The sequence below is a fragment of the Danio rerio genome, chromosome 13 (genome assembly GCF_049306965.1).
Source record: "Danio rerio strain Tuebingen ecotype United States chromosome 13, GRCz12tu, whole genome shotgun sequence".
In the NCBI taxonomy this organism is placed as follows: domain Eukaryota; kingdom Metazoa; phylum Chordata; class Actinopteri; order Cypriniformes; family Danionidae; genus Danio; species Danio rerio.
The window spans coordinates 54,921,512-54,940,339 of record NC_133188.1 but is presented as its reverse complement, the minus strand read 5'-3'; the positions used below and the strand labels follow the sequence as shown (position 1 = coordinate 54,940,339).

The 18,828-nt window shown below is 39.9% G+C and overlaps 3 protein-coding genes across 6 annotated transcripts in view; all 3 read right to left on the bottom strand.

The window, feature by feature from the left end:
* dntt (deoxynucleotidyltransferase, terminal) overlaps positions 1–18,828 on the bottom strand; it is a 621,669-nt gene that overhangs the window by 7,681 nt on the left and 595,160 nt on the right. The gene's annotated exons all lie outside the window — the stretch shown is intronic.
* The window catches only part of hs3st1l1 (heparan sulfate (glucosamine) 3-O-sulfotransferase 1-like1), a 131,926-nt gene that overhangs the window by 24,937 nt on the left and 88,161 nt on the right, over positions 1–18,828 (bottom strand). The window lies entirely within an intron of this gene.
* On the bottom strand, positions 1,799–5,548 carry LOC141377017 (uncharacterized). The gene is made up of 2 exons (XM_073920132.1): positions 5,522–5,548; positions 1,799–3,976 (listed from the first exon to the last, which is right to left on the bottom strand). The coding sequence occupies exons 1-2, from the start codon at positions 5,546–5,548 to the stop codon at positions 2,582–2,584; spliced, it is 1,422 nt and encodes a 473-aa protein (XP_073776233.1). The 3' UTR covers positions 1,799–2,581.

The window sequence follows — 18,828 nt, the reverse complement described above, 5'->3', positions numbered from 1 at the left end:
AATGAGTTATTAACACTATTATGATTATAAATGTGTTGAAAAAAACTTATCTCTGTTAAACTGAAATTGGGGGGGGGAAATAATTCAGGGGGGCTAATAAATCTGACTTCAACTGTCCATATAAGACAAGACATGCATGTAGATATGTAGATTTCATACCAAAATACTCAGCTGAAAAACTGTGCATCATGCTTCTATTGTAAGAGTTGTGCGAATGAACCGTCAGACTTTTACTACTCATAAAACTGTTAGCTGTTATTGATGTTTTATTCATTTAAATAAATCTAAATTTCACAAAATATACTGTAAAAATTTCGAGTTATTTGAATCCAAATTGTGGAAATAAACACAAACGTTAATTGGTTAAATTTGGTCCTATTGAATACATAAATGAGCCCAGCATCTTGTTCCATAATCCACCAAAAATTAGGTTGAAATATTTCAGTATTTTGTCATGTAGGTTTATAAACGTTGGGTCAAACGGACAAATCTAACAGTGTTTAATATAATTTTATAATAATATATAATTAATATAATATAAATTTAGTATAATAAAATAATATAATTTATAATTTTAACTGTAATAAATAGCAAGTTTTAGTTTTTACTACAGTAAATTGTTAATTAATATAACTTAGATAGTTAAACTACAGTGTTGATTACCAACAGATTAATTACTAGAGTTATTGTGTTACCACAACAACTGATCACCACAACAGATTAATTCAAGTACTTTAATATTCTTTTGTTGTTTTAACCCAACATTGATTTTCATCTGAATTCACTCCAAAAATATTCAATAAACAACTATTTAAACATGAGCTGAAACAACACAATTCATTCATTCTTATTTTTCAGCTTAGTCCCTTTATTAATCATTCATTAATTTTCTTGTCGGCTTAGTCCCTTTATTAATCTGGGGTCGCCACAGTGGAATGAACCGCCAACTTATCCAACACATATTTTACACAGAGGATGCCGGATATATATATATATATATATATATATATATATATATATATATATATATATATATATATATATATATATATATATATATATACATATACATACATACATACACACACACACACACATACATATATATATATATATTTATATATATATATATATATATATATATATATATATATATATATATATATATATATATACATATATATATTAATTAAATAAATAAATAACCAAACTAAATAAAAAATAATATAATAACAATAATTTAATTGTTTCCGGTCTACAGAACAAACCATCATGAAAAATAAAAAATAATAGAAGAAAAATAGAAAATAAATCAGTAATTAGGGATGAGTTATTAACACTATTATGATTAGAAATGTGCTGAAAAATCTTCTCTCTGTAAAACAGAAATTGGGGAAAAGATAAACTGGGGGCTAATAATTCTGACTTCAACTGTATGTGCACTCCCAAATCCCCCGTTCAATCCCAAAAAGCGGCATGACGTTTCTGCAGTTTTCCAGGTCTGCTTCTGTCAGCCGGATCTATTTCCAGACGCAGCGTGTGCACAGATGACAGACCCTGATATATTCCTGCGTCTGAGTCTCTGAATAAAGCTCAGGCGTGATGAATGTGTGTATGAACACGCGTGTGCGGATCTACAGGTTTCTCCACGGGACACAAAGATGCACTAATTACCCGAAGCGCCTGTTTCTGCGCTTTCCAGACGAGATGAAAACAGCAGGAGCGCGACGCTTAGCAGAGCCTCATTGGAGAGTGATTAGCATAAAACAATAATTAATCCAATGAAGCCTGATATTACGGTGCTCTTTTCCCACACTATCACAACTGCTTTTACAGCCGATAACGAGGGCTTGCGGAGAGGAGTGTGAAAACATGGAGACGCACTGTTTTCACGACATCAGAAACCGAAGGAAGAATTAGAATGTACTGTGCAGTCACCGGCCACTTTATTAGGTACACCTGTCCAACTGTTCATTGACGCAAATTTCTAATCAGCCAATCACATGGCAGCAACTCAATGCATTTAGGCATGTAGACATGGTCAAGACCATCTGCTGCAGTTCAAAGCGAGCATCGGAATGGGGAAGAAAGGGGATTTAAGTGACTTTGTGGCATTGTTGTTGCTACCAGACGGCTGGTCTGAGTATTTCAGAAACTACTGATCTACTGGGATTTTCACGCACAACCTACTCTAGGGTGGTGAAGGTGGTGAAGCAAAAGATGAATAGAGGTAGAGAGGGAGTTGAAAGAAGAGCTGTTGAAGGAGGTGCAGAAGGATAAGGAGGTGTAGGAAAAGATGAAGGAGGTGCAGAAGGATAAGGAGGTGTAGGAAAAGATGAAGGAGGTGCAGAAGGATAAGGAGGTGTAGGAAAAGATGAAGGAGGTGCAGAAGGTGTTAGATGAGGTGCAGAAAGAGGCGAAAGAGGAACTGTTGGAGGAGGTGCAGAAAGTGAAGGTTTAGGAGAAGATGGAGGAGGTGAAGGACAAGGTGCAGAAGGAGGTGACAGAGGAGGTGAAAGAGGAGCTGTTGGATGAGGTGCAGAAAGAGAAGAAGGTGAAGGAGAAGATGAAGGAGGTGTTTTTAGGAGGTGAAGGACAAGGTGCAGAAGGAGATGACAAAGGAGGTGAAAGAGGAGCTGTTGGAAGTGGTACAGAAGGAGAAGGAGGTGTAGGAGAAGATGAAGGAGGTGCAGAATAAGTTGTTGGAGGAGGTGAAAAGGAAGGTATGTGTTGCAGAGACAATGAAGGTGGTGAAGTAAAAGATGAATAAGGTAGAGAAGGAGGTGCAGAAGGAGGTAACCGAGGAGATACAGAAGGAGAAGGTGTAGGAGGAGATAAAGGATGTGCAAAAGGAGGTAACCGAGGAGGTACAGAATGAGAAGGTGTAGGAGGAGATAAAGGATGTGCAAAAGGAGGTGACAGAGGAGGTGCAGAAAGAGAATGAGGTGTAGGAGGAGATGAAGGATGTGACAGAGGATGTGCAGGAGGAGATGTTGGAGGAGGTGCAGGAGGAGAAAGAGGTGTAGGAGAAGATGAAAAAGGCAGAGAAGGAGGTGACAGGAGGTGCAGGAGAAGAAGGTGTAGGAGAAGTTGAAGGAGGCACAGAAGGAGGAGACAGAAGAGGCACAGAAGAAGGTGTAGGAGAAGTTGAAGGAGGCACAGAAGGAGGTGACAGAAGAGGTGCAGGAGAAGGAGGTGTAGGAGATGAAGGAGGCGCAGAAGGAGGTGACAGAGAAGGTGCAGAAAAAGGTGTAGGAGAAGATGAAGAAGGTACAGAAGTAGGTGTTGGAGGAGGTGGACAAGAAGGAAGATTAGATGTAGCGGAGATGATGAAGGTGGTGGAATTGAAGATTAAAGAGGTAGAGAAGGAGGAGACAGAAAATGTGCAAAAGGAGGAGGAGATGAAGGAGGAGGCACAGAAGAAGGTGACAGGAGGTGGAGAAGGAGGTTTAGGAGGAGGTGAGAATGATGTGCAGAAGGAAGTGGAGGAAAAGGAGGTGTAAGAGGAGATGAAGGAGGTGTAGAAAGAGGTGTTGGGAAGGTGAAGGAAAAGGTGGAGAAGAAGGAGGTGATGAAGGAGGTAGCAGTGGACGAGGCGCAAGAGTAAATGAAAGAGGCACAGAAGGAGGTGGAGAAGTAGATGGAGAAAGAGGTGCAGAAGGAGGTGTAGGAGTAGATGAAGGAGGTGTTGAGAAGGTGCAGAAGGAGGTAAAGGAGGAGGTGGGGAAGTAGATGAAGGAGGTGGAGAAGAAGGTGCAGAAAGAGGAAGTAGAGAAGGAGGTGCAAGAGGAAGTGAAGGAGGAGAATTAGGTGGAGAAGGTGCAGAAGGAGGAAAAGGAGGAGGTGTGGGAGTAGATGAAGGAGATGCAGAAGGAGGTGTTGGAGGATGTGAAGATAAAGTTGCAGTCAATGAAGTACAGCAGCAGATGAGCAGATCAGAGGTGTGGATCAGCAGTAGATTACCGGCCACTAGAGTCTGCAGTGATCAGAGAACAGACTTCAGCTCGTGAACAGAAAGGATGACGGGATGATCTGCTGGATCTCTCCTGGGTCACTCCTCTGTGAAATCCCTCCTCACTCAATGCTCTTCAGTGTGTAAAGCCTGTTCTCTGTTTACTGCTGCACTCTTTCTGTCAGTCACTGAACACCGCAGCTCCTACACTTCAACATCTCTGCTCACAACAACACAAACACATCTGTGCTTCTTCAACAGCTTTAGTGTTGTTTTTTCACTGGTCGATGGAAATCCTGTTTCTCTGGGTGAACTAGTTATCTTTTTCAGAAAAACACATGGGATAAAAAAAACAAGACCTGATAACAAATGAACAGTTCACGATATTCCTTTACTAGTCAGTTTATTTAAACACTCATGACCAATATAGCCAATCAATACCTACTAATTAAGCTGAATTGAAATTCATGTATGAAATTCAGACCAGAACTGAAAGACAGCCGACTGTGAAACTACTGGGTTTAATGAGAAAGAGAACTACAATCCCATGAAGCACTGCCAATGACACAACCCAATAAAAACATTCATTTGAAGCTATAACTTTGCAAGCATTATATTTCAAATTTTAAATATGCACACACACACATTTACACTCACCGGCCACTTTATTAGGTACACCTTACTAATACCGGGTTGGATCCCTTTTTGCCTTCAGAGCTGCCTTAATCCTTCATGGCAGAGATTCAACAAGCTACTGGAAATATTCCTCAGAGATTTTGCTCCATATTGTCATGATAGCATCACACAGTTGCTGCAGATTTGTTGGCTGCACATTCATGATTCCAATCTTGTTCCATCACATCCCAAAGCTGCTCTATTGGATTGAGCTCTGGTGACTGTGGAGGCCATTTGAGTACAGTGAACTCATCGTCATGTTCCAGTCTAAGATGGTTGGCACTTTATGACATGGTGTGTTATCCTGCTGGAGCCATGAGAAGATGGAGACACTGTGCTCATAAAGGGATGGACATGGTCAGCAGCAATACTAAGGTAGGCTGTGGCGTTGATGCTCAGTTGGTACTAATGGACCCAAAGTGTGCCAAGAAAATCTCCCCCACACCATTACACCACCACCAGCAGCCTGAACCGCTGACACAAGGCAGGATGGATCCATGCTTTCATGTTGTTGATGCTAAATTCTGACTGACCATCTGAATGTGGCAGCAGGAATGGAGACTCATCAGAGCAGGCGACGTTTCTCCAATCTTCTATTGTCCAGTTTTGGAGAGCAGCCCATCCCGCAGCAACAAACATGCCACATTCAAAGTCACTTAAATCCCCTTTCTTCCCCGTTCTGATGCTTAGTTTGAACTGCAGCAGATCGTCTTGACCATGTCTACATGCCTAAATGCATTAAGCTGCTGCCATGTGATTGGCTGATTACAAATTTGTGTTAACGAGCAGTTAGACATGTGTACCTAATAAAGTGGCCAGTGAGTATTTACATCATTGGTGGTGCTTTATAGAAGAGGGCGGAGCTAAAGATCTCCTTTGATGTGCTTGGCTCACTGTGATTGGTCGAATCCTCTGCAACATAACGTAGTGTTTTTCCTGCACAAATGATGTGAACGGGCGACGCAGTGGCGCAGTAGGTAGTGCTGTCGTCTCACAGCAAGAAGGTTGCTGGTTTGAGCCTCAGCTGGGTCAGTTGGTGTTTCTGTGTGGAGTTTGCATGTTCTCCCCATGTTGACATGGGTTCCCTCCGGGTGCTCTGGTTTCCCCCACAGTCCAAACACATGTGGTACAGGGGAATTGGGAAGGCTAAATTGTCTATAGTGTATGAGTGTGAATGAGAGAGTGTTTCCCAGAGAAGGGTTGCAGCTGGAAGGGCATCCGCTGTGTAAAACATGTGCTGGATAAGTTGTCGGTTCATTCCACTGTGGCGACCCCGGATTAATAAAGGGACTAAGCCGAAAAGAAAATGAATGATGTGAACAGACGGCTACTAAAAGGTATTACAATCAATTAACAGCCTTGGAGCTCACAAGAGGCCAGTCTTTAAAAGTTTATCAGTTACTGTGGAAAATCAATGTCCCTATAGAGAGAGAGAGTAAATAGAGTTATCATTCCTGCTCTTTAAAATCTAAAATGAAGAAGAGGTTTTAGAAGAACTTTATCCCATTGACAGATTAAGTAATATTTCAAGCCTCATGAAAACAGAACTGATCCTTCTGGAAGTCCTTGACACTTTATTTTAGTTCTACACATAATCAAACACCTACACAGCATTCCGGCACATACGGTTTTGATGTATATCTAAAGAAATAACTTTAATCCTTCTGGGCTCCAATTCATTCTTTAGGCAGGAAAAAAAGACTCCACGTTTGTTCTTTGAGTTTTTTTAGGGGGTGAAAACGAGTCAGACACATTCCTGGCAGGCTTTGTGAGACACATTCACACTCTCTCTTGTTTTTTTTCTTCCTCTTCTCTTTCTTCCTCGTCTTTCTGGACAGTTGTAGTTCACATTTTCACAGCCTTCAAGCATTTCCCATGATGCATCTTGCCCTCATAAGACAGAGTGCTGCATTTTCTGGGATCACAGAAATGCTCACCAGCTATAATGAAACGTCTCTCATTCATAGTAACGCAAACATCTGACTGTATGCAGTGTTGAGCCAGCTACTTGGAAAATCTATTGTGCTAAGCTATTAGCTATTCTAAACTCTGCTGCTACTTTGGCGATTTCCGCCTGGATTTTGCCCATGCAAATTTAAAAGCTTCCCAAATCCACACGCAGAGGTGTAAATGCAAAAATCTGGTATCATTTTAAAGAAAACCCTTTGAATTTTCATAAAACACTATTGAAAGTGTGTAAAATATCTGTATATGTTGTCTGTGTGATAATAAACACCTAATAAAAGAGGCGCTTTTTGTATTTTTTTTTTATGAACTCAAATTTGAAAGTGTACCTTTTAGGTTCTGTGTGGTCTAGTGTGCTGTAATTAAATGTTGGTGGCTCCTGCACATGTCTGTAATCATAGGAAAAAAGAAAAATGTCTCCACCATAATCTATGCAAAAGTTATTGTATTCCAACTGATGAGAGGTGCTGTACAAGCCACAGGGAGCGATCATTGTTTTCATATTTCACGATTCTTTGTTTGATCAAACATAATTCACTGTGTTTGGAGCACGTCAGACATGTAAAAGCATACCTGTCAACATTGGGATGTGAAAATAAGGGATATGCACACCATAATAAGGGATTCCCCCAACACCCGCCCTCCCCAAAACACTAAATATGTTCATTTTTAGCTGTTTCATTGTAAATAAACAGTTAAATGGTCAGTAATATGTTTTAAAATTATTATTAACAAAAGAATTTCCCAGAGATGGGTTGCGGCTGGAAGGGCATCCGCTGCGTAAAAACTTGCTGGATAAGTTGGCAGTTCATTCCGCTGTGGCGACCCCGGATTAATAAAGGGACTAAGCCGACAAGAAAATGAATGAATGAACAAAAGAAAAGAAAAATGTATACATTAGCAGCAAATACATTAGCAAACAGTTCAGCTTATTAAAATTAATAGCTATTATAATGAAACAGAATCAAGATATCAATCTCATTAGCCGTTTCTTCACTGTAACTCACACATTCTGATTAAAGAGCAACTCATGAATCTCTCATTTAATAAGATTTTTTTATTACGTTAAATAAGAGGTGTCACTTTAAAAATGCACACATCTAACATTATAATGAAAGCATTAGACGGCTTTCCTCACTATTTATGCTCATTTAAGATTAAATTAGCTGTGTTTGGGAAAAAACCCCCACCAAAATCGACATCTTTATATGTTATTATTATTAATTATGTGTGTATGTCTGTTTAAAAACCCAGACTTTCTCTGCGCTTCAAATCGCATGTACAGAATCCATTTGGGAAACAGCGTCTGTTTATCACTATGGAGCTCGTCAGCTGACAGTCACGCACCATTATATGACTGTTTTAAGGATTGTATAGGATGCACAAGGGCACCTGTAATTAAAAGGAAAGGGAATCGCGCCGTTTTTAATATTTATAAGTGTTTTCATTCCTAAACAAAAGCGAAAGCACAGAACAGACTCGCGTTTAAGAGCAAGGGGTGACCCCTGGTGGTTAGGCGCTATGGGTTGCGTATAGGGAGGCTCGGCTGTTCAGAGAAAGACTGAAAACATGGGAGAAATACAGGAAAATACCTTTAGAGGATGATAGAACAGTAAAATACGGGACAATCCCGGGAAAAACGGGAGGGTTGACAGGTATGGTAGAAGGATTACTTATGCACATCACCTCAAAAACAGAGGAGAGTGGCCCTGAAGCGCACAGCATGAGGTAAGAGATGACAGCTGTCTGTGCTATCTGGGGCTGCTTATTGATTATAAATGTATTGTTTTCACTTCTGCGCCATGGAAACACCACGATTCATTCGGCAACTGTTTGATATGTGAATATAATTCAGTAAAAATAATGCTAGAACCGTATGAACACCGGCAAGAGCTTTCATTTGAGCTATAACTTGTCAAACATGAACCATATCAAAAATATATAAATGAACCAATGTTCAATACCCAGCTCGCGTATCCAAAATACTGTGCATTTAAGTGTAAATAAATTTGTACAGTGGAATAAAAACCAAAGTGATGCATATGTGCATAAAATATAGATTCTACACTTTCAAACGAAACCACTTACTGTTTGTCTGGTGCAATGCTGGCCCTTTAAATCCTAAAGCGAAAGTCGAAAACATCACGGACTACTAAAAGCTAGCTCCTGGGAAATGTAGCAAGCTAAGCTAAATGCTGCATGGCAAAAGTAGCTAACCCACATCTAAGCTATTTTTTATTTTTAAATCAAAGCAACTTCAAGTCTTAGTGATTAAAGAAACATATGAGGCGTAATTGCTCAGTTCAGTTATTTACTGCAATTGATATGCTGTAGCAAACAAACAAACTTTACAAGAGAGCAAAAAGAAATCCTGTGTTGCACATTTAAAATACTATAGCAATGTATAATAGAGAGAAATATATAGGGAAATGTGTGTGTGTGTGTGTGTGTGTGTGTGTGTGTGTTTGTGTGTGTATTCATTCATTTTCTTTTCAGATTAGTCCCTTTATTATTCCGGGGTCGCCACAGCGGAATGAACCGCCAACTTTTCCAGCATATGCCTTACGCAGTGGATGCACTTTCAGCTGCAACCCATCACTGGGAAACTCCCATACACTCTCATTCACACACATATATAAAGGTATTTGTGTGTTGCAGTTCATTGCAGTGTGTAAGTGTTTGGACCTGCATAGGGGCGTAACTAACGTGCTCTGCTGGACTTTAGAGCAGCTTTTAGTTGGTCAATGGTGTTGTCTATTACAGCTCCTCAGAATAGCAACACACCAACAATGTGCCTTAACACACCTCCTTTATAGGCCAGCACACACATGAGTCCACAGGCAGCGGAAATGGATTTACTATTTAAGCAACGTGATGCAAAACGTGAAAATCACTGTTGCTCTGGTCTGAAAATGTCAACAAATAACGCCAAACAAGTCTTGCACCGGGTATGATACAGCCCAGCAACTGTAAGGGAAGTGTCTTGCAGTGTGCTCTGAGCACGTGAATTGTGAGCTTAGGCTTTACATCACATTCGATTTTCCTGTACATTGTGAGTTGGTAGCATGCTGAAATCTCAAGGAAGTCACACTTTTCCTCAGATCACAGCTGCAGAGACATTCTCACCAGCTACACAATGCAATGAAGCGTCTCTCGTTCATAATATCGCAAATGTCTGTCCGCATGAAATCATCACCAACAACAGCTCACCTTGAAAAAAGCAACAATAAAAGCCCAGAGAATGAAGAGGATTGCAATGTTTGCAGGTCACCTGAGAGAAAACCGAAGCCGTGTTGGCTGGTTTGAGGAATAAAACAATGCTTTGGGGGGAAAAGCTCTTCCACATCATCCCCGCAGATTCACCGACAGGGGTTGAGAGCGTTTTTAATACAGCAGGACAAAAACTGGAGCTCTCGATAAACAACAAGCATGCTCAGGAGACACTAAACCCAACAGAGCTGGACATTAAAGAGCAATGCTTTTCATTCTTCATTTAAGGGTAGAAAAAAAAGATGTTTAAAAGGATAGTTCACCCAAAACTGAAAAACCTGTCATCATTTACTCACCCTTCACTTGTTCCAAACCGTTTCTTTCCTCTGTTGAACACAGATGAATATATATGATCAATTAGTCAGGACAACATATAGTTTTAGCCAATCACAACGTATTAAAGGGCCATGAAACCCCCTCGTTTCAGCAGGGTGTTTTCACACCTCTACTTTGGAAAAAGTCAGAAAAGTGGGCGTGTCCAGCTCTGTTTAGGGGGGAGTGTCGGAGGAACTAAAGTGGGATGGTGTGGGAGTGTCTATTTGTGCACGCGCGAGCTTCAGAGTCAAAATACACACCCACACAGACAGGAGAAAGTGATGGTGTTTAACCTACATGGACATCTGTAGTCGAATTATTTGCCAAATTATTAAATGGTGGACTTTAACTGCAGTTTGGCTCTTTCATTCAGGGAATTCATTCATGCCTCTCGCGACAAACGAGATATTTGATTCGAGGAACTGATCTAAGCGTGTATTTTTCATGCAATGTTTGATACCGCACGGCGAATGAGAGAAAAAAACTCTGCATTTCCCGGAAACTTAGATGCACACGGCAGGTAGTGTCAGAAAGCCGCGTGTGTTATTCCGGTCACTAAATGCGGTGCTAACATTTCTGCACTCAGTGCAATAGTTAACTTAATTCGATACGAACAAACTGAATAAACAAAGAGCACTGGTCGCTCACTTACCAAATCTGTAGAGACAGGACAATCACCAGCAACTAGAGCCGCGTCTATATGGAGAGAATACTACAAGCGAATCCAGATTTTAGCGTTTGCAGATGAGAACAGCTCTCAGGTAAACAATAATCCTCCTTAGACACGTAAGTTATTGTTGTCGAGCGTCGCGTACACTATAAAGCAACACTTCACGCTTGTTTTGCCAACACAACGTGGCGTCTCTGTCGTCTAAACACTGTGACAGTAATGAATATTAATGAAGTTGCACAATAGAGCGCGCTGATTGGTTTGAACCAAGCTTTACTCATGCATTAATGCAGCACACTGTCAGACGTAATAAGACACACTCTGGCACAGACGTCCAGTCTGTACACTGGAATACACGCTATTATGTCATGACCGTGACGCAGCTTCAAAAATTAGTTTCAAACCGGAAGTACGAATTTGCTTGAAATAACGCAAAAACAACCAGTTTACACTTTTTAGTGAAATATAGGTGTCCTAATAGTGTTTTTAGCAGTGTGGGACACATATACTACTGTCAACAGCTCAACACATGTGTTCTGGTGTTTCATGACCCTTTAAACTAAGGTAATCATGCTCTAATTTAATTGTATAAGTTACAAAAGCTGTGAAATGACTAATATATATATATATATTGTAGCGAGCGCACACATGCCACGTCGCCCTGGTCGCTAATACAACCCAGCTGGACCATCATCAGCACCGGATCGCTCATCAAGTGGAGAGGCATATAAACCAAGCCCACGCCAGAGGAAGACGAGCTTCATTCTACTAATGACTCCCTGCGCTAATGCTTGTCTCTCTGTCTCTCCTCCACAGCAGACTCCAGCTCGTGACGATCCTACACCCGACTACTCACTGTCCTTCACCTACTTCCCGGAGCACCAGAGCACCTCACCTCTAAGAAGAGCACCATATTCACACCCTACACTTGTAAATACAGCACCCTCCGGGGACTTGTCTGTAAACTTATCCAACTGTGTCGGTGTTTTCCCTTTGCCTCGCTACAATATATATATATATATATATATATATATATATATATATATATATATATATTAGTGGTGGGGCGTTATCAGCGTTAACGCAAGACTCTTATCGAGCGATTTAAAAAAAGATATGGCCGTTAATCTATTCTTAAAGTTGGATTGGGAGCTGGGTCTATTTTGCGCAAGCTATGATGACCTTCACCTTGTTATATTAGAGCGGATGCATACCTGACCGTGAGTGTAATGCTGCGTTCAAACCAGACGTGGAATGCGCAGGTAGATTGTGCTATTTGCACGTAAATAGCCGCATGAACATTTGAGGTTACTCGCTTCATTCACAATGAAAGTAAAATCACTTCAGAACAGACGCAGATTCGCGTGATGGGCAGGGCTTCTGTCTGCCCGGTGACTCTAGCTTCATAGCCAAATGGCTCACATGGATTTTATTGAGAAAATAACAGTGTTAATGTGTTTTATGAAGGCTGGAAAAACCACTACATCCGTTCAGAGGTGCATCCAGCTCTGTGAGCTCATAAAATCCTCCAGAAACTGAACCTGGATGACGGAGGCTTTCAGCGGTGCTTCTGACTGAGTCAAGCCCAGTTTGATACACTGCTGTCGGTGTCGGCTGGAGGATTTCCCCCGGGACATCAACATCAGGTGTTAGTCACAATCACGCCCCCACAAGAGCAAGCTACTGATTGGTTAACGCGAAACACGCATCAAACCACAAAACTCTCAATTCGCGGCGCACTGTTCGTGCATTTGGCGCCACAGGATGTCTATTCACGCGTTTGCATTGACTTAAAGGGCCATGAAACCCCCTCGTTTCAGCAGCGTGTTTTTACACCTCTACTTTGGAAAAAGTCAGAAAAGTGGGCGTGTCCAGCTCTGTTTAGGGGGGAGTGTCGGAGGAAGGAACGAGGCTTGGTGTGAGAGTGTGTATTTGGGCGCGCTAAATTTCAGAGTCAAAACACACACCCACAGCAGACAAAGTGACTGTGTTTACATGGACATCTGTAGTCGAATTATTTGCCAAATTATTAAATGTTGGACTTTAACTGCAGTTTGGCTCTTTCATTCAGGGAATTAATTCATGTCCCTCACGACAAACGTGATATTTGATTGGAGGCGCTGCTCTAAGCGTGTATTTTTCATGCAATGTTTGATACCGCACGGCGAATGAGAGAAAAAAAAACTCAGCATTTCCCGGAAACTTAGATGCACACGGCAGGTAGTGTCAGAAAGCCGCGTGTGTTATTCCGGTCACTAAATCCAACACAAGGTTATAGTTTGGTTGTAACTGTTAGTGCTAACTTGTTTACATTCATTGCAATAGTTTGTTTGATACAAATAAAATACGAACTGAATAAACAAAGAGCACTGATCGCTCACTTACCAAATCTGTAGAGACAGGACAATCACCAGCAACTAGAGCCGCATCTTTATTAAGAGGAGACTACAGACGAATCCGGATCTCAGCGTTTGCAGATGAGAACAGCTCTCAGGTAAACAATAATCCTCTTTAGACACGTAAGTTATTGTTGTCGAGTGTCGCGTACACTGTTAATCCACACGTGAGTCCAGCTGAGCTCTCACAGAGAGAAAATGAAAACAAAACTGAACTGCAGCAAACTATAAAAGCAACACTTCACGCTTGTTTTGCCAACACAACGTGGCGTCTCTGTCGTCTAAACACTGTGACAGTAATGAATATTAATGAAGTTGCACAATAGAGCGCGCTGATTGGTTTGAACCAAGCCTTACTCATGCATTAATGCATCACACTGTAAGACGTAATAAGACACACTCTGGCACAGGTGTCCAGTCTGCACACTGGAATGCACGCTATTATGTCATGACCGTGACGCAGCTTCAAAAATTCGTTTCAAACCGGAAGTACGAATTTGCTTGAAATAACGCAAAAACAACCAATTTACACTTTTTAGTGAAATATAGGTGTCCTAATAGTGTTTATAGCAGTGTGGGACACATATACCACTGTCAACAGCTCAAAAAATGTGTTTTGGTGTTTCGTGACCCTTTAACATGTAAATCATTCGCGCTTGACGCGCGATCCGCGTCTGGTGTGAGCGCAGCAGAAGAACTATAACTATATGAAAGCTTTAGCGAAGGTTCTACCAGGAAGACTGAGATGTCACGTCATTCATAATAATTATCTCGTCAGCCTATAACAACCAAGCAAGCCATGTATAAAAGCTCATCTAAACAATCTGTTTCGCTGTATTCAGGTGACGTTGCGGAAGTTTCCCTCCATCCTCCCCATCACCACCACCACCAGGTTGGCCTCGTCTCCACTCAGGGGGTTGGCTTCGCCCTGCCTTCATCTTCAGGCAGGATCTGCCAGCTCATCCAGAGTTCTGCACTATAGACGGGGCTTACGCCAAAGAACTTTATGAAAGGACCGTAACGAACTCTCATTCATGCAAACAATTCACAATAAATGTTCAAACATTTATCTGCCTCCTAGAGTCTTTCTGATAGAAATTTTATGATTTAAGCTTAAAATGTGTTGAAATAATGTTCCCTCTGTTAAACAGCACTTGTAAAATAGAAAAAATTTCACAGAAGCGCTAATAATGTTGTGTTCATCTATAAATACACACTTATGATAATTCCAAAACACTCTGAGTGCAGCATTACAAACCAGCCGTCAGCATCTACAGACCTTCTACAGCAGGCCTCGAGATGAAAAACTGCACGTTATTCCAGAAAATCAATTGTGACCGGAATAGCCCGGCGTCTCGGAGCTTCACTGTGCGTACAGGAGAAAACAGAAATCTTTTTACAGGATAAAATAGGAAAAAAAGCTCCACTTAGTAGGCGAACCCGCCAAATGAATTAGCATTTTTTATTAGGCTCTGCATTATTTTCCAGCAGCACACGTAATTGGTTTTCCCTGCGCTGAAATAGTTTGAGGGTGAATATAAAACACAGCGCGGTGTTGAAAATAGCGTTTTTCATTTGAATTGCAAACCATCCATTCTGCATAGCCACACACACACACACACACACACACACGCACACACACACACACACACACACACACACACACACACACACACACACATGCGAGGGACGAGAAGCTGTATTGAATGTGCCGAAGTGTGTGTGTAAAGTGAGACCTGTTAGCAAGTTTCACATGCAGCTGAAGACGCCCTCAGGTGGAGGAGAACTTACAATATTATTTCTAAAACAAGGTGCAAATTATGGGTTACTTTGAAGGGGAGCTTTTTATTTCAAGATGCAAAATGCGCCTCTGATGTCTCTAGAGAGTGTGTGTGAAGTTTCAGCTCAAAATAGCACACAGATAATGTTTATAACTCTCTGATTTGAACTCTTTTAGGCTTTGATCTTAATTGTGGAATTTTTCATGACTGTCGCTTTAAATGCAAATGAGATTGTGCTCTTTTTAAAAAGAGGGCGGAGCTACAAATGCCTTCAGCATAGTGGCAGATGTAAAGCAGGACTAGTGTTGTGAGTGCTGGTCAGGTGTGCATGTGGGCTTCAGTGTGAGTGTGTTGATGCTTCTGTCAGTCGATGTCGCTCCTGTCGCTGTTCATCTGAAACTCCACATCTATAATCCTCTTAGTCTATGCTGACATCATCTTCAGCAGCTCAAACACTCTAATGGCTAATAGACAGACGGCTGCTTCTCACTCAGGGCTGCTGGTTATGCTAATGAGGGCGAGGTGGGCACTAGTGGGCGGGGCTTTCCCCTTCTGATGACACGTACAAAGGAAGAAATGTCAATCAAAGTGTAAAAATAATCTTAATATTTAAAATGTTACCCCAATATTTTCCATAAACCTGATATTATAGTAGTAATAAAAATAATAATAAGAATCCGAATGGAATCTGTTTCATGTTATTAAAAATACTTAGGACTTATTTACGACTAAAACTTGTTTTTGTTTAGTTGTATTGATGTTATTTAATAATAATAATTATAATACCAGGAAGAAGAATAACAAAATATAATAAACATTTTCCGAGTGTTGGGTTGCAACTGGAAATACATCCACTGCATAAAGCATATGCTGGATAATTTGGCGGTTCATTCTGCTGTGGTGGCTCTAGATTAATAAAGGGGCCAAGCTGAAAAGAAAATGAATGAATAAATAAATCTGTTGGTAAGTTTTGTGAAAAATAAATGTTTCGTGTAAAATTAATCTTAATATTAAAATGTTTCCTTAATAAATTACGCAAACCTGACATTATAGTAATAAAAATATCAAAATTGTTATAAAAAATAGTTTTATGTTCTGTCCAAAATATTTAGGACTTAATAATGCTATTAAATAATCATAATAATAATAATAATAATAATAATAATAATAATAATAATAACAATAATAATAGCAATAATAATAAAATACACTACACACATTTTTAAAATTTGTCATGTTGGTAAATTTTGTGAAAAAAAATTATTAAAAATAATAAATATAAAAATAGACAATAATATATATGAATATAGACGCAACATTTTTATAAATAAGTATTATAAATCAAATTATTATGTTAATTATAATTTCATTATTTTTCATATATGTCCAAGGTGATGCTTAATGGAACACTATATAGATATAAGCATTATAAGCTGCAATATAATACAATAATATCATTATTATTAATATCATCAGGGGTGGACTGGATATAGTGAGCACCGGGACATTTCCCGGTCTGGCCTGCCACAGTGACTTAGGCCTGTCTCGCATTCCCAACAACCCCCCTCCCACTTCACTTACCATTTTACACACACGCACGCACGCACGCACGCACACACGCACACACACACACACACATATATATACACACACACACACACACTGAAAAAAAAATATTCAGAGATGATTCCTTGGATATACTCAATTTTGTTACATTAAGTGGTTGTAAACAATATATTTGTGTTGAATTTAAACAAACAAATTAAGTTGAACATTATAAAACTTAATTTGTTTTTGTTAAATTCAACACAAATAGATTGTGTGCAACAGTTCTGCATGCAACACTTTTTTCAGTGATATATATATATATATATATATATATATATAGTCATAGTCATAGTCATCAATGGGGGTAAACCACAGCTGTGTGTGTGTGATCACGGAAAAACAGGTTCTGGTGTGTGTGTGTAGTGCATATGTAGTCCATGTGACAGTGGATATGTAGTTCATTAGTGATTCACAGTCGCTGGATCGCTGATAATCATTACAAATATCTTATAATAATAACAACAATAAACAAAATTAAACATTATTTTCATGCATGAAATAATTTCTAAAATTAATTATTTTGATAAGGGTGGCTCGGTGGTTAGCACTGTCGCCTCACAGCAAGAAGGTTGCTGGTTTGAGTCTCGGCTGGGTCAGTTGGCATTTCTGTGTGGAGTTTGCATGTTCTCCCCGTGTTGGCGTGGGTTTCCTCCGGTTGCTCCACAGTCCATAGGGGAATTGAGGAGCTAAATTGGTTGTAGTGTATGAGTGTTTCCCAGTGCTTGGTTGCGGCTGGAAGGGCATCTGTGTAAAACATATGCTGAATTAGTTGGTGGTTCATTCCGCTGTGGTGACCCCTGATAAATAAGGGAATGAGCCAAAGTAAATTGGATGAATGAATTAATCTGATTTATTTTTTAAACAACAATAAATTCCTGCTTCTCTGAGTTGATTTATATGTACCTGTAGTGTTTATTTACAGCATTTAAATCAAGTGTATTATACAGAACAGTATTTATTTACCTGAAAAATAAGTATTAGTAATTTACACGACCTAAAAATAAACAGTAAACCCTTATTTTTATTTATTTTTAGTGGAAAGTAATCTATTTACATTACCAAACACTGAATAGATGTGCATAAATAAGCGCCGCATATGAAGCTCTGCACCGACGCTCGAGATTTTAGGAGGAAAATCAATTACTTTTGTTTCGAGAGGAAGACAGAGCGACGTGCCAGAATAACACAAAGAGTGTGTCATTTCACAAAACCACTTATCAGGTTCATGAGTCAATAACACACACTTTAAAAAAGAAAAGCACAATGGGTGTGTGAGTAATAAGGCTGTTTCTGCTCTGAAATATCCGGCAGGTATAGAGCCAGAAAATGTGTGAAAGTTAGCAATGGTGGAAAGAGATGGAAATAAAGCTATTCTGGGAAAGATTGAGCAAAACAAAAAATCCAAAGCAGTCAATATGAGGAGGAAGACGGAGAGAAGAGGACGGATGGCTTTTTAAACAGTCAAAACGTCTCTGTGTGTTTGTGTGCTTTTAAGAAGACTCCAGACAGACCTTTCTGTTATTTCTCTCGCCTGCAAAGTGATTGTGAAATAAAAGAGTTAGTGTAGAGTTTGTCTTCATGATCATCAAACACACTCTTCGCTGATTTTCTAGTGCACAACACTTTACAATCCATTGCCAATGCACTGCAGTTCACTTAGGAAAATAGTCTAGGCTGCAATGCAAATTAATTTGTAGAATAAAATTCTCGACTACTCTGAGCAAGATTCATTTTAAACAGATGAATGCATTTAAAACAGGGGTTCAGGCCCGCAAATGGGTTGAATCTGGTGTGAGAGATGATTCTGTAAAGTATAAAAATGAGCTGCAATTTCTCAATAAAATAAACTGCTGTTCCAATAGTTTACAATTGCAAACTGTTAATTTCAACCAGTTCAGAAGCCTTAAGACTGGTTTATACTCGACGCATCCGTTAGTTCACCTGAAGCTGGATTTACTTTGGCCTGGCGCTGCAATGCGCACGTCTGCTGAGTGCGCGGGCATCTCACGAAACGGACGAGGCTTTAATACTTGCAGTGTTCGCCGTTGTGATATTTTTTAAAACAACAGAGGACGATCAAAAGAAACTGACCATAAAGTCAGATGGATAAACAGAGAAGAAGAAAGTTTCCAGAACTACGTCATGTCATTAATATCATTCAATATTTTTAATCTAATTATTTTTATTGTTTTTATA

Coding starts and splice junctions, on each gene's coding strand:
- LOC141377017 (XM_073920132.1), bottom strand. CDS start 5,548: ATGTTGCAGAGGATTCGACCAATCACA. Junction 3,977..5,521: donor AGAGGATTCGACCAATCACA/GTGAGCCAAGCA, acceptor TGATCACTGCAG/ACTCTAGTGGCCGGTAATCT.